The 13,791-nt window shown below is 38.2% G+C and overlaps 1 protein-coding gene across 3 annotated transcripts in view; it reads right to left on the bottom strand.

Moving 5' to 3' along the window:
- Nucleotides 1–1,565: 1,565 nt before the first annotated feature.
- TRAPPC8 (trafficking protein particle complex subunit 8) overlaps nucleotides 1,566–13,791 on the bottom strand; it is an 88,649-nt gene continuing 76,423 nt past the window's right edge. For all 3 annotated transcript variants that reach the window (XM_040984857.1, XM_040984855.1, XM_040984856.1), the window contains exons 25-29: nucleotides 12,684–12,857; nucleotides 10,984–11,085; nucleotides 8,312–8,457; nucleotides 4,512–4,601; nucleotides 1,566–2,601 (exon numbers count right to left, since the gene is read on the bottom strand). In XM_040984857.1, coding sequence (XP_040840791.1) covers nucleotides 2,367–2,601; nucleotides 4,512–4,601; nucleotides 8,312–8,457; nucleotides 10,984–11,085; nucleotides 12,684–12,857 — 747 coding nt within the window. In that variant the 3' untranslated portion in view covers nucleotides 1,566–2,366. The remainder of the gene's footprint in view (nucleotides 2,602–4,511; nucleotides 4,602–8,311; nucleotides 8,458–10,983; nucleotides 11,086–12,683; nucleotides 12,858–13,791) is intronic.

Raw genomic sequence — 13,791 nt, forward strand, 5'->3', positions numbered from 1 at the left:
CCAACCACCCCAGTACACAGCAATGGGGAACAGGCACCCGATATCAACCAAGCCTCCTTGATGTGGAGCTCGTTCTGAGAGTTCTGTTTGAGTGGTTTTGATAGTTCTGAAATTCTGTCAATCTCACAGATTCAAGGATGAGGCCAATGTCAGGCCAATGTCAAGCCAATGTCCATTGGCTGACATAGTCAACCTAAGAGTCTCCATTTGCCCAGATATTTGCTGGCACCTCTGGTTTGGGGAAGTTATCCAGTTTGTTTTGCCCTATGGTACCAGCTTTCCTCTGCAGGCTCCAATGGGCTGCCATATCTTCTGTGTGCATATGGTTCTTCCATCCAGTGCTCCATCATTACCTCTGAGGAGGCCCAGTTCTGCCTCATGCACTCCATGGTCAGACCACCAACCCTGAACGTGAGCCCTCTTTTTGCCACACGCCCCCATCTGTGCTATCCCCCAGACTCCCTGCAACCCCATACACCAAACCCCCTCAAGACCCTCACACCCAGGCCTCACGGACCTACCTGGCACCCACCATACAGGTGGGCCAAAGGACCCAGGCTAGGTGACCCTGGCTCCACTGGAACCTGCACTCCCTGGGCTCACAGATCTGGCACCCACCACTCAGGAGTGCATAAGGGCCCAGGCAGGGCAACCCCGAGTCTAACAACACATTCTCAGCATCAGATTCTGCATTGCAGTTATTTACAACAGGTTCAATACACTTTGATCTTCCCTTGTTTTTACTTAGATATAAATGGATTGTCTGAATTTGTAACAAAGCATAAAACAAAGCCACAAGTAACTTTAACAACATATGTGAGGGACCTTTGTGGTATAGATAGTTAAGCTGCCCCTGCTAATAACCTGGAAAAGCTGAAGATGGTTTAAATGCTTGGATCCCAGCTACTCATGTGGGAGACCCAGATGAAGCTCCCGGCTCCTGACGTCAGCCTGGCCCATTCCCAGCTATCGTGGTCCTTGGGGAGTGAATTCAATGATGGAAAAGATCTGTCTCTGTCGTCCCCTCTCTCTCTCTAAGTCTGACTTTAAAAAGACCAAAGACTAGAAGCAGGTATCATCTGCAGTTGTAGATACATGTATCTGTATCTCACCGTGGAATGCCTGGATTGGATAACCATGTCCAGCCCCAAACTCCAGTGTTCTGCTAATGCAGATCCTGAGATGGAGTAGTAATGACAGCTCAAGGAATACAAGCTCCTGCCACCCATGTGGGAAACTTGACTGAATCCTCAACACCAGCGTCAGCCCTGCCTGGCCCAGCAGCTGCAGGCGTTCAAAGAGTGAACCAGCAGATGGAAACTTTATCTGTGTTTCTATCTCCTTTTCAAAAAATTAATTTTTTAAAAACAAAAAGAACAATAAGTAAATAAATAAATAAAACAAAGACTATACGTTCAGTTTTAAAATGATGATAAAGCTTTCTCAGAAAACCGGGCTGGGACTTGCTATAATCATACAGTTGGCATTTATTTTAAGTAGAAAATATATTAAACCCTTAGAAACCTAGGTTTTAAAAAAGCAAGAGAACCACTAAATACATACAGTGAATAGCATGTCTTTATTCTATTTACAGTACATTTGTTATAAATATAATACATTTTGAAAAGCTTACTTTTTTAATTAACTTGAGCATTAATCCTTTAAACAGATCAACTCAATTGTTAAAGTTATATAGTAAGAATATGATAATTTTAATGACAAAAATCTCATATTGTGAAATAGTGCATTCTATACTGAGATGAATGGGAGGAAAGTCAAACTTTCAAAACTATATTCAAAGTATCAGAAAAAAGTTTTCTTTTTACAAAGTTATGTATAAGCCATAGGGACCACCAGATACTGAAATATGAAGACTCTATAACCAAAGTTCAAAACAGATTTTAGAGAATTTTGTGAACATGGAAAAATTTGGATTTAACACTCTATAGAATATAGAATTTCACAGTAGAGCTGGAATTTATAAACTAATGGCTTAGCAGGAGAACTTTCCCAAAAAAGTCTTTCCTCAGAATCATCTCTGATTATTCATATGCCATCGACAAGTTGTAAGAGTAGACCCAGACATTCTTTTTCAACATGGGGCTTAATGAGGTACATGGGTAGTTGAAATTCTGTATTATAAGCATGTAAATTATTACCAGGGGTTAAGAAATAATAAACAAAAAAAATAACACACATATTCTCAGTCCAATGTGCTTTATATCCTCAACAGAATGGCAATCAAAGAATTCTGCAGTGATCAGACTCCAACCTCTGTAACAAGTTAGGCATTTCACATACTGCTGTAAAACCCATTCGGCAAATTAAACTGATGCCTGTGGATTTCAGCACACACTTGCAAGCTGTCATACGTTGTTGATGACAATCAGGGCAGGCATGGAGTTCTGCTGACTTGTTTCAAACACTGTGACTTGGTCCGACAGCTTGGCAAATACTCTAGGAGTACCAAGGTTATAGACACCTGTATGGACAAAGCATGCTTTCAGCTGCAAACTGTGCATCTCCTGGCCTTTAAGCTGAAATTTATACTGTGTTTGTCCAAGCCATGTGAATGATCCGTGGAGTTCCAGTGCTTCTGGACTAAGGAGGAGCAAAATGGTAAGTTAGTGTTTTCCCCGTAATAATGCTCTCCCTAAAGTCCCATAGATATTCCTTACATTCCACAATTCTATTTCTAGCAATTGTTTTATGAAGCTGCTACTTATTAACAGTAACAATGCTACTATTTTTACTATACCAGATAATATTTATTAATGATTTGTAGGCATAATGCTAATAGTGGATTATCTCACTTAATTCTTACATCTAGTAAATAGTGAAACCTAATTTTAAATCTGAGCTTTTAATTCCTTGATTATTCATATATAAAAAATAAATGTGTTGGGGGCCTGGCACCATAGTCTAGCGACTAAAGTCCTCGCCCTGAATGCACCGGGATCCTATATGGGCACTGGTGCTAATCCTGGCAGCCCCACTTCCCATCCAGCTCCCTGCTTCTGGCCTGTGAAAGCAGTCGAGGATGGCCCAAAGCCTTGGGACAGTGTACCCGTAGGAGACCCAGAAGGAGCTCCAGGCTCATGGCTTTGGATCAGCTCAGCTCTGGCTGTTGCGGACACTTGGAGACTGAATCAGAGTATGAGGAGATCTTCCTCTCTGACTCTCCTCCTCTCTGTGTATCTGATTTTGCAATAAAAATAAAAACATCTTTAAAAAAATAAGTAAATGTGTTCACAATACTGAAACTGGGGTCAGCATGGTGTGGTAGCATAGCACACTAATCTTTCACCTGTGGCACCAGTTCCAGTTCCAGCTGCTTCACTTCTAATCCTGCTCCTTGTTAAATGGCCTGGAAAAGCAGAAGTTGGCCAAGTACTTGGGTCCCTGAACCCATGTGGGAAACCCAGAAGAACCTCCTGACTCCCAGCCTCCAACCAGCTTAGCTCTGGCCCACTGTGGCCATCTGGGGAGTAAGCCAGTGGATACTACACTTGATCTTAATCAAAAGATTGAGAAGCAATGAGCCAGTGGATAGAAGATCTCTCTCGCTCTTTCCTTCTTTCTATAACCCTGACTTTCAAGTATAACAGATTGAAAAAATAATTGCTTGTCAGCCTTTTGGCTGAGATCAAGTACAGTTATAAATATGAAAAAAAAAAAAACTGAAATTGTTTATAATGCTGAAAAATGGAAAACAACCCACTTTCCACTAAAGGCTTTAGTTGACTATGTTATGATACACATAACTAAACTTACTTATAATGTATTTGGAGATCAAAGAACTGCCAAAATCTTATTTAAGATATATTAGAGCATATGCTATAAACGATTTTTTTTTTTCGAAAAATCAAATATTTCTAAATGTCAAGAAGCATCCTGCTTTAGGAATGTTAGATACAGGAGTATGGATCCAGATTTTTTCTAAGTATTCTTTTATAATTGGGAAATAAAAACTTTAACATTTAGTATCTCTATAATACTTCTTTTTTTTTTTAAAGATTTATTTATTTTTATTGGAAAGTCAGATATACAGAGAGGATGAGAGACAAAGAGGAAGGTCTTCCGTCCAATGATTCACTCCCTAAGTGACCGCAACAGCCAGTACTGCGCCGATCCAAAGCTGGGAACGAGGAACCTCTACTGGGTCACCCATGTGGATGCAGGGTCCCAAGGCTTTGGGCCATCCTCGACTGCTTTCCCAGGCCACAGGCAGGGAGCTGGATGGGAAGTGGGGCTGCCGGGATTAGAACCAATGCCCAAATAGGATCCTGGTGCGTTCAGGGCGAGGACTTTAGCCGCTAGGCCACGCATTTCTATAGTACTTCTACTTGTATAAAACTTTTATAGCACACATACAAAATCAAGGGATGTTTTGAGTAGATTTTCTCTATCCATGTTAGAATATTATTTATACAATTAAAAACATCAAATTGCTCTAAAATTATTTGGGAAACAAAGGCCACAAAACAAACTTTCATTAAAATAATCTGTACCTTGTTATTTTATGCTGAAGATCAACTATTACATCTACATCAGCCTGAGAACAGTTGGAAAGCAAAAGGGTAACCGGTACCAAACAAAGGCTGTGGAAGGAAAAACAAAAACAGTTAGTTTGCATCTGTTTTTCTGAAAATTAACTCTCTCTCTCTCTCACACACACACATATCAATATTCCATGCATTTGTTTACTTTCCAAATGACTGCAAAAGCTGAGGCTGTCCAGGCCAAGCACTGGAGTCCATTATTCGATCTCCCATGTGGGCTAGTAGGGACCCAAGTAGTTCAGCCATCACCTGCTGCCTCCCAGGGTATACATAATCAGGAACCTGGACTTGGAAGTAGAGCCAAGTTCAAATACAAGCACTCTGATACTGAGTGTAGGAATCCCAAGTGCTGTCTTAATTGCTATGCCCAATTGCATTGCTTTTACACTCATTTGAAAACTCATTCAGTTATTCAGAACTTGTCCTGGATTGACATTTGCTTTCCTATCTAACCCCATGAAGCCAATCTATTTTGGGGAACCTGAATGTTATTTCTGTGTAAGATATAAAATTTCTTTCAAGTGGACACATGTACTCAGTTAACCTAGTTTCTGATATTGCTTCATCATTAATAAACGATCAAAACCTAGGAAATGAACAAGCAGTAAAAGAGGAAATGTGAACAGAGGGGTGAGACTTCAAATCAAGAACCCAAGAGAGGCCAGAACTGTGGTGCAGCTGTGAAATCACTGTGATATTGGCATCTGTACCGGATTGCTGAAGTGTCAGTCTGAGTGTAGCTATGTGTGCTTGGGAAAGCAGAAGATGGTTCAAGTATTTTGGCCTCTGCTACCCAGAAGGGAAAGAGTTCCTGGCTCCCATTTTTTATCTGATCCAGCCCTAGCTGTTGCTGTCTTTTGAAAAATGGAGCAGGGGATAGAAGACGTCTTTATCACTATTCCTCTGTCCTTGGCATTCTGTCTTTCAAATAAACCTTAATTTAATTAAGTAAGTCAATAAGAAATGAACATAACCTATGCATATATGAAGGCTGGGATCTTTAAAACACTCATGGAAAATGCAGTCTACAATATTCAGGATGTACATGAAGCAAGAGAAGTTTGATAAATATGAATAAAGTAGAACAGTTTAGTCAATAAGCAATGCTGTGGAATTCACCTTGCAAATGTATGTGAAGGCAAGGCTAGTACAGTCATTATAAATATGAAAAATATGAAAGTTTCTTCCTTCTGTGGCTATGCATCAGACTCACCTTCAGACCTTTAGAAAATCCAGATGCCAAACCTTTGCCACAGGCCAAACATGCTGGATAGTCAGGGTGCAAAATACACCTAGCCTCTGTGTTTCTTAAATTTCCCCTGGTGACCCAATGCATATCTGTGTTAGATGGAGTCACAGAAAGTGAATACTGGGCAAGGTTAAGACCTAGATATCAAGAAGTATTCCTATGTATGTTTAATGTACATATTGCTAAAGGTGCAGGGCAGAAGAAATTTCCACATGCTAACAATGGATGTATGCATATTATATTAAGGAAAAAAAAAATTTAAAGGCAAGAACACATTCAACAGCCAAAACATTCAAGACTATTCACAGCAACAGAATCCAAAATAGTGAAAATGCAAGAATTATCCAAAAGTTTCTCCACAGCAGAACAATTCTGGTATATTCAAATACAGCCATATGGCAATGACAATCTTACAGCTTCATGAAATGGTACACTCTTTATAACAAAATATTAAGTGGAAGCAAGTAGACGTAAAAGGAATATAGTCTATAAAACTCCACTTATATAATAAAGCTCAAAAAATTCCACAGAAAAGTATGCAGTTGTAAATAAGGAGAAAAGACATGATGGTTGATCCTGGATATGAACAGGGAAGTGACTAGAAAGGAAAATGCGGGGGGAGGGGCGCTTCCAAGATGCCAGCCCTGTCCCATTGCGAAAAACTCCTATGATCATACATTTTTGTTTTGGCACTTCTCTGCGTGTTGTATTTCACAACCAGGGTTTCAAGACAGTTAGTACTACTGAAGTTCCTTTTGAATTTGTCTCTGTACAGGTCTCAGTTTTGCCCAGCACACCTGCGCATCTTTACCGTGTCACTTCTTACCCTTTTAAGCAGTTATCCCATATTTTCACTTTTATTTAATCCCCTACAACTGCTATGCCCTACATCACACTGAGCAGTAAACTCAGCTACTTAAAATATGTCCTAAAATGGAGGCAGGCCACAATATGTAAACTTTTACAATTTCTCCTTACTTTGGTCTTTGTCACAAAACTCCTACTTTAGTTTTAATACTCACAAAACTCCTACTTTAGTCCAAAACTAATCCCCCACACGGGTGCAGGATCCCAGGGCTTTGAATCGTCCTCAACCGCTTTTCTAGGCCATGAACAGGGAGCTAGATGGGAAGTGGGGCTGCTAGGACTAAAACCAGCAGCCATATGCAATCCCGATGCATGCAAGGTGAGGGCTTTAGCCACTAGGCTACCACTCCAGGCCCTGATGATCTTTTTATCCTAATTCTTTGAGTTCTTTTCAGTCCTCTTCATGGGTTCATTTTTCCTTACCTCATGTCTCAGATGACACTATGCTATGGGGCATTATTTTAATGAGACTCACATAAATTAACCATCACCCACAGCCTCGTGTAACAGGATCCTCTCCATGTTAAGTCAGAAATGCACATCCTCTTGACATATCATCTTACGCGGGACTTATCACTTTTAGATTGTCAGGTTTATATACTCAACTTACTATTTATCACAATTACCACTGATATTTACCAGTATCATCCTTCATGAACTTTATCACTTAATATATCTTAGGTGAATGACAGCATCTAAATTTAAACTAATAAATCCTGAATCCACATTACAATTATCCTTAAGTTTTATGTCCAAAATAAAAGAAAATGTAACAAGTTCCCTTTTTTTTTATAATAAACCTGTTCTCCAAAAGGAAATGTCAGGTACCTCAGAGGTGGCTCGGGCACTACACATTTTTGTTAATGGTTTACTTGCTTGCTTACTTGAGATGCAGAGAGACAAAGAATCTTTCAGACAACACTTTGGCTGTGCCAAGCAAAAGCCGTGAGCCCCAAACTCCATCTGGGTCTCCTGTGTAGTGGCAAAAGCTCAAGTACTAAGGTCATCACACTGTGCTTTCCCAGACACGTCAACAGGGAGCTGGATCAGAAGCAGAGCAGCTGCAACTAGAACTGACACTCTGCTGTGGGTTGCCAGTGTCACCAGCTATGGCTTGTCTCTTCACCACAAGGCCTGCTCTTTATTTTATACCTTTAGCTGTAACAACACCATGTTTAGAAGTTGTAATAAACACTAAAGTATTTAGGAGTAATTTCCAAAAACTCAATATTATTCTAAATTTCTTAAACACGAGAAGACACTGGTTGCGATACTTGGGTTCCACAACAGAGCACCTGGATTTGAGCTGTAGCTCCAGACTCCAATCTCCTGCTAATGCAGAGAGACGCAATGAATCAAACAACCAGGTGCCCCTGCCATCCATGTGGGGGATCTGGACTGAGCTTCCATCTCCTGGCTTTTGCCTAGGCTAGTCCTGGCCATTGCAGCATCTGGGGAGTAAATCACCACATGCAGTGCTGGTTCTCTCTCTCTGACTCTCTAATTAAAAACAAACAAATTTCTTCAATATCTGACTAATACAATTGCCTAAATAATTAAAGGGGTGTGTTTGTATGTGCATGTATGTGTGTGTACACTGAAGAAAAATTTTAAATAAAATTAACCCTCAAACCTTTTTTGATGAAATGGATGGCTAAATGATTCTGGGTAATGAAAACTCGTTTTAATGAGATTAGAAAGCTGTTCTACTGATGGCCTTGAGGGAACTGTAGTGTTTTCTGGTCTGAAGAACTTTAATGGTTCCATTTCTGGTGGCTCCTGAAAAAAATTAAAAAAAAAAAAAAAAAAAAAGATAATCAAGCACTGTTTTGTTTAAAAAAAAAATAGTTGTATACAAGCAAAAGTTAAATTTGTTACAGATAATATAAAGTACGAACACTAAAGTGCCTTTTCTGCTACTATTTAACAGTTGCTATCATCTGCAATTACTAATATAAGCTAAAGAAATTAGGATCTTAAAAAAAAAGAAATTAGGATCTGGAATATTTATTAATTTCCCACTTAGAATGTGCTTGAATTATATTTAAGTTCCAGCAACTTCACATATTAACTCTTTGATTTTAGATAAGTTACATAATACTTTAAATTTAATTTCCTGTTGGAAAACACCTGTCAGCAGGTGTTGTACCATAGTAAGTAAGACTCCTGCTTTTGATGTTGGTATCCTGTATGGGCTCTGGTTCATGTCCCAGCTGCTCCAATTCTTATCCAACACTCTGCTACTGGCCTGTTAAAAGCAGTGAAGATGGCCCAAATACCTGGGTCCCAACCACCAAGGTGGGACACCCATAGGAAGCCCCTGCTTCTAACTTTGGCCTGGCTCAGTTCTCCAGGTTGCAGACATATAGTGGGTTTCCCACCTTGGCAGTTTATTATAAAGTCTGCCAACTACTACCTCACAGGTATCTTTAGCTTATCTTCAGCTAAATTCAAGTTGCAAAATACAAGGATTGCTCTCTGAGGTCTTATATATTTTCCAACACATTGTGAAGTTTTTAAAAACTTAAATAAGTTATACTATAAAATTTAGTTTTATAGGGATAATGTATGTTCATTGACATTTTTTTTCATTATAGAAATTTTAAGTACAAAATGTATCTGTTAAAATAGTAAAAATACCTTGAGATTCTCCATTCACAGATTAATGCTTTAATACTTTAATGCTTTTAATGCTTTAAAGAAAAATGCTTTAAAACACTTACGACTGATGGTTTTTATTAATCAGAAACAATCAAATTAATGAACTCTTAAATTTAAGCAAAAGCATGACTGCAATTTCAGTGTGGATAGAGATATGACAGATACTGCCTTTATTTAAATGACACATCACTAACAATGAAACAAATTAATACTATGTATATTATCTGATGTATGCAAAGGACATAGTGTCACTTACGTGCTATTTCCACATATACACTCTTAATGTAATCATGAGAAAGAAACAGGTACTATTCTTAAAATTAACTGGACTGTTTTATTCAAAAATAGCAATGTCACTTGAATTCTACATAGACAAAAATAGATGTAAAGATATAACTGAAATCTTTAATGATAGCCAAATGTAATCTGAATATAAAAGTACTACACATCAATCTTAAATCTCCCAAACGTAGTCACTTGTCATTAGGTAAGAAACCATCTTTGTCATTAGGAATAGTTAGGAGCAAAGGTATAAGATTGTTGCAATTTACTTGAGAGTAACTGCTTGCAACTGGTTAAAGAAAAAAAAAAAAAAATATATATATATATACACACACACACAGAGAAATAACTGCTAACCACTTGTAAAGCTGCATGAAATGACTAAGGGAGTCCTGTTTAATATTCTTGCCCATTTATTCTGTAAGCTCGAAAATTTTTTATCAGAATAAAAAATGGTCAAAAATATTGGAGCAGGAGTTAAAATTGTAAGAATAAGAATCATTATTTATAAATATAATGCACTATCAGATTGGATTCTATCATTATTGGGATCACTGCTTAAATTTTGTTCACATGTACTAAGAATGTTTCCAAAAGATTAAACAGCATTGGCACTGGTGTAGTGCACAGCATCTTAATTCACCCTCTGTGATGCTGACATCCCATGTGAGCACTGGTTTATGTCCTAGCTGATCCACATTTGGTCCAGCTCCCTGCTAACGAACCTAGGACGGAGGAGAAATATGGTCCAAGCAATTAGGTCCCTGCCACTCAAGTGGGAGACCCAGATGGAATTCTGTCTCCTGGCTTTTGCCATACCCTCTGGTGGACTTTTGGGGAACAAAACAACAGATGAAGCATCTATTGCTATAACTCTGCCTTCCAAACAAAATTAAAAAGAAAAAGAAAAAAAAAAAGAGCTTACATAGAATTTAGGAAAAATAAGGAAGCCCAATCAAAGCTATCACCAGTTGCCATAGAACTCCAGAGAGCATGCTACTATAGGTTGCAGTACACACCTGGAATTCTGTCGTGGTGTGACACGGTTCAATAAATAACAAAATACAGAGAATATTTCCCTTCCTTCTTAAGCATATCAATTCTTTTCCTAGCTATGAATTCTAGATTTACTAGACAAAAACCCTAAGATCATAGATACCTTACAATACTCTTAATAAAAAGGCTAACAAATTTTAAAATAATTTTCATTTTTAATTTCGATCAGTCTTTCTGTCAACAGTCTGTGACCTAAGTCCCAATATAAAACACCTGAATCAATCATGCCTTTACAAAAATACAAATATGAGACCAACAAATCCATATAAATTCAGAGGACAATCCCAAAGCAAACCATGATATTACCTGTTTCTGGGGTTGTGAAAAGGCTTCTTTTCCTATAGCATGAAGAATCACATGATGCTGACCTTCCAAAATAAGCTGCTTATTGTCTTCTACAACATATGCCTAAAAAATAAAAGTACAGTTTACTGCGTGGCAGTAACCTCAAAAGAACCACACAATGTTTGATGGGATGTAGAAATACGGCTAATAAGAACTATCAAGACGCATAACTGTCTACATCTCCAAATTATTCAAGCAGTCATCTGTCCTGAAAATCTGTCTTGCCTCAAAATAGCACTGATATGTAAGAGAGACACATCTTGAAACCTTTTCTAATATACTCCAGAATTCCTAAGAAACTACTTAAAGAGCCCAGCACCATGCCTCAGCAGAAAAATCCTCTACCTTCAAGCACCAGCATCATATATGAGCAGAAATTTTGTCTTCCAGCTGCTCACTTCTGATCCAGCTCCCTGCTTATGGCCTAGGAAAGCAGCAGAGGATGGCCCAAGTCCGTGGGACCCTGTATCCTTGTGGAAACCTGGAAGATGCTCCTGGCTCCTGGCACTGGAACAGCTCAGCCCCAGCCACTGCAGCCATTTGGGGAGTGAACCAGCAGATGGAAGATCTTTCTCTGTGTCTCCTTCTCTTTGTAAATCTGCCTTTCAAATGAATGAATGAATGAATAAATAAATCCTTTTTAAAAAACTTACTTAAAAAGAATGATGTTGCCAGCCACGGAACAGCAGTCACAAATATTAAGAGTCCATTATGCATTTATTTAATCCATGGTGGTTTACATTAAGGTGCACTGGTACTGAGTCTGAAAATGAGACCTCCTTGATTCTAAACCTTAGGAATATTCGATTTTAAGCTAACAATGTATAGCTCATCTTAGTAGCACAATACCCTCTATAATAAAGTTACCAAATTATTTAAGCAATACTTCATTTGAAATTCACACAAATCCAGCTTAGTTTAAATGCAAATCCAATCGCCTACCAAACTTAAAGACCCCTCCTCCTTCAGCCTCCCCCACCACCCTGGGTAGGGAACATCATTAGTGCACAACAGGTTAAGCTGCTGCCTGCTATGCAGGCCTCTTACATGGGTGCCCTGTTGGAATTCTGGTTCCTTCATTGCACATTCAGGTCCCTGCTAATGTGACTGGGAAAGCAGTGGAAGACCTGGATGGAGTTCTAGCCTTTGGTCTGGCCCATCATCCAGTGGTCAGTTAGGAAGTGAACCAGTGGATAGAAAATCACAGCCTGGTCTGTAATCTCCTTTTCTTTACTTTTCAAGTAAATAAATAAATACTTTTTTGATACAAAGATTTATTTGAAAACTCACTGCTTAACATAAAGAATACTCTGGAACAGCTGAATCAGTTCAAAATATGTGCAATGATCGTTTACTTTTTCTACAATGGCTCTTACATCAGACAACACAAATTCATAACATGATCACATAATTCAAGTATTTTTGAACAAGATACTGAATTCCAGTAAAGAATCATGTTTTAGTAGATAATGCATGTACATGACATGAAAAGGTACAACGCAAAAAAAGGAAAAAGCTATATTCAACACAAAAAGTCATCTGATATTAAAAACATAAAATAAGAAACCAGAATCTTTAAGTGGAAAAAAACCAACGGTGGTACACATTTATTTTTGAGCTGAGCAATCAAGTACCTGTGAGATCTATTTAGTAATGCATACCTTCCACAATACTATAACATTCAGATCCACCTCACTGCACTTTTGAATCAACCTCACAGCATCCTCTGCTGGTCGTTTTTCTGTATGCGCAGACAACTGGGCTTGTGGCTTCTTCAAGTCTGAAGATAAACTTCTGTAAAAGAAGTCTGCACATGGACTTGCTGAACTTATTATCTGTTGAAGGAAAGTAACTTAATAGTTAATAATGACCATTAGATAAGTCCTACCTAGCATTGCTTTGTATTACATAGATTTAAATCTCAAATACATCCTGCCACAATTTACATTTCTATAATAAGTAAATTATCAAAAGTATTTAATGACAAACATGACAAAATTGCAATATTAATATAATTTAGTAGTCTTGTTGATATTTCTAGAAATTTAAAAACATTTTAAAGGGATAAACAAAACAGGTAACTGAAGTCCTGAAAGTTAAATTCAACCGCTCAGGAAGCAAAGTATCCACAAAGTCATTCGTGTCTGGGAATCACTGTGTTTTTGGAGTTTGGCCATATTTCTGAACAGCTGCTTCCTCAAATGGTGAACTGATAATCCTAACAGTCAAATGGGAGAAATAAAAGCAGTACAGAAGTATAAGGATGGTTCTACTTATCAAGAATAGCACAGAGCACCAGTGCACAATTAATATGGAACTTTACACAAGACATTCAGGATTTTTCCAGGCAAGTTGCCGAAGAACCTCTTTAGATTACTGCGAGATTTGTTTAAAAATGTGTAACTTCTCTCTCTACCCAAGACATAATGACCTGGAGTTTTAGAAGTAAAGGGGCAAAACCCGTGTTTTCATAATATCCTCTAGATGTAAGTTCTTGATACTGAAAATTAAACTAGGATTTACAGACTAACACCCCAGCTTTACTGGGGTGTAAAAAACTCAAGTTCAATCCCAACTAAGCTAAATCAGAATTCCCAGTGACTTACTGTGCAATTTTTGAGAGTTGGAAAACACTGCTGTAGGTGACTCTTGGCCTAGTTTATTATTTAGGTCTCAGAAACACCAAAATTATCAAACAGTTAAATGTTTACTGTGGTCGCAGAACTAAAAGGAAATGTTTCCTTATACAATTCTTTTTAATTTCAAGAA

The sequence above is a fragment of the Ochotona curzoniae genome, unplaced genomic scaffold (assembly GCF_017591425.1).
Source record: "Ochotona curzoniae isolate NIBS_2020 unplaced genomic scaffold, NIBS_Ocur_1.0 contig_43, whole genome shotgun sequence".
NCBI lineage: Eukaryota > Metazoa > Chordata > Mammalia > Lagomorpha > Ochotonidae > Ochotona > Ochotona curzoniae.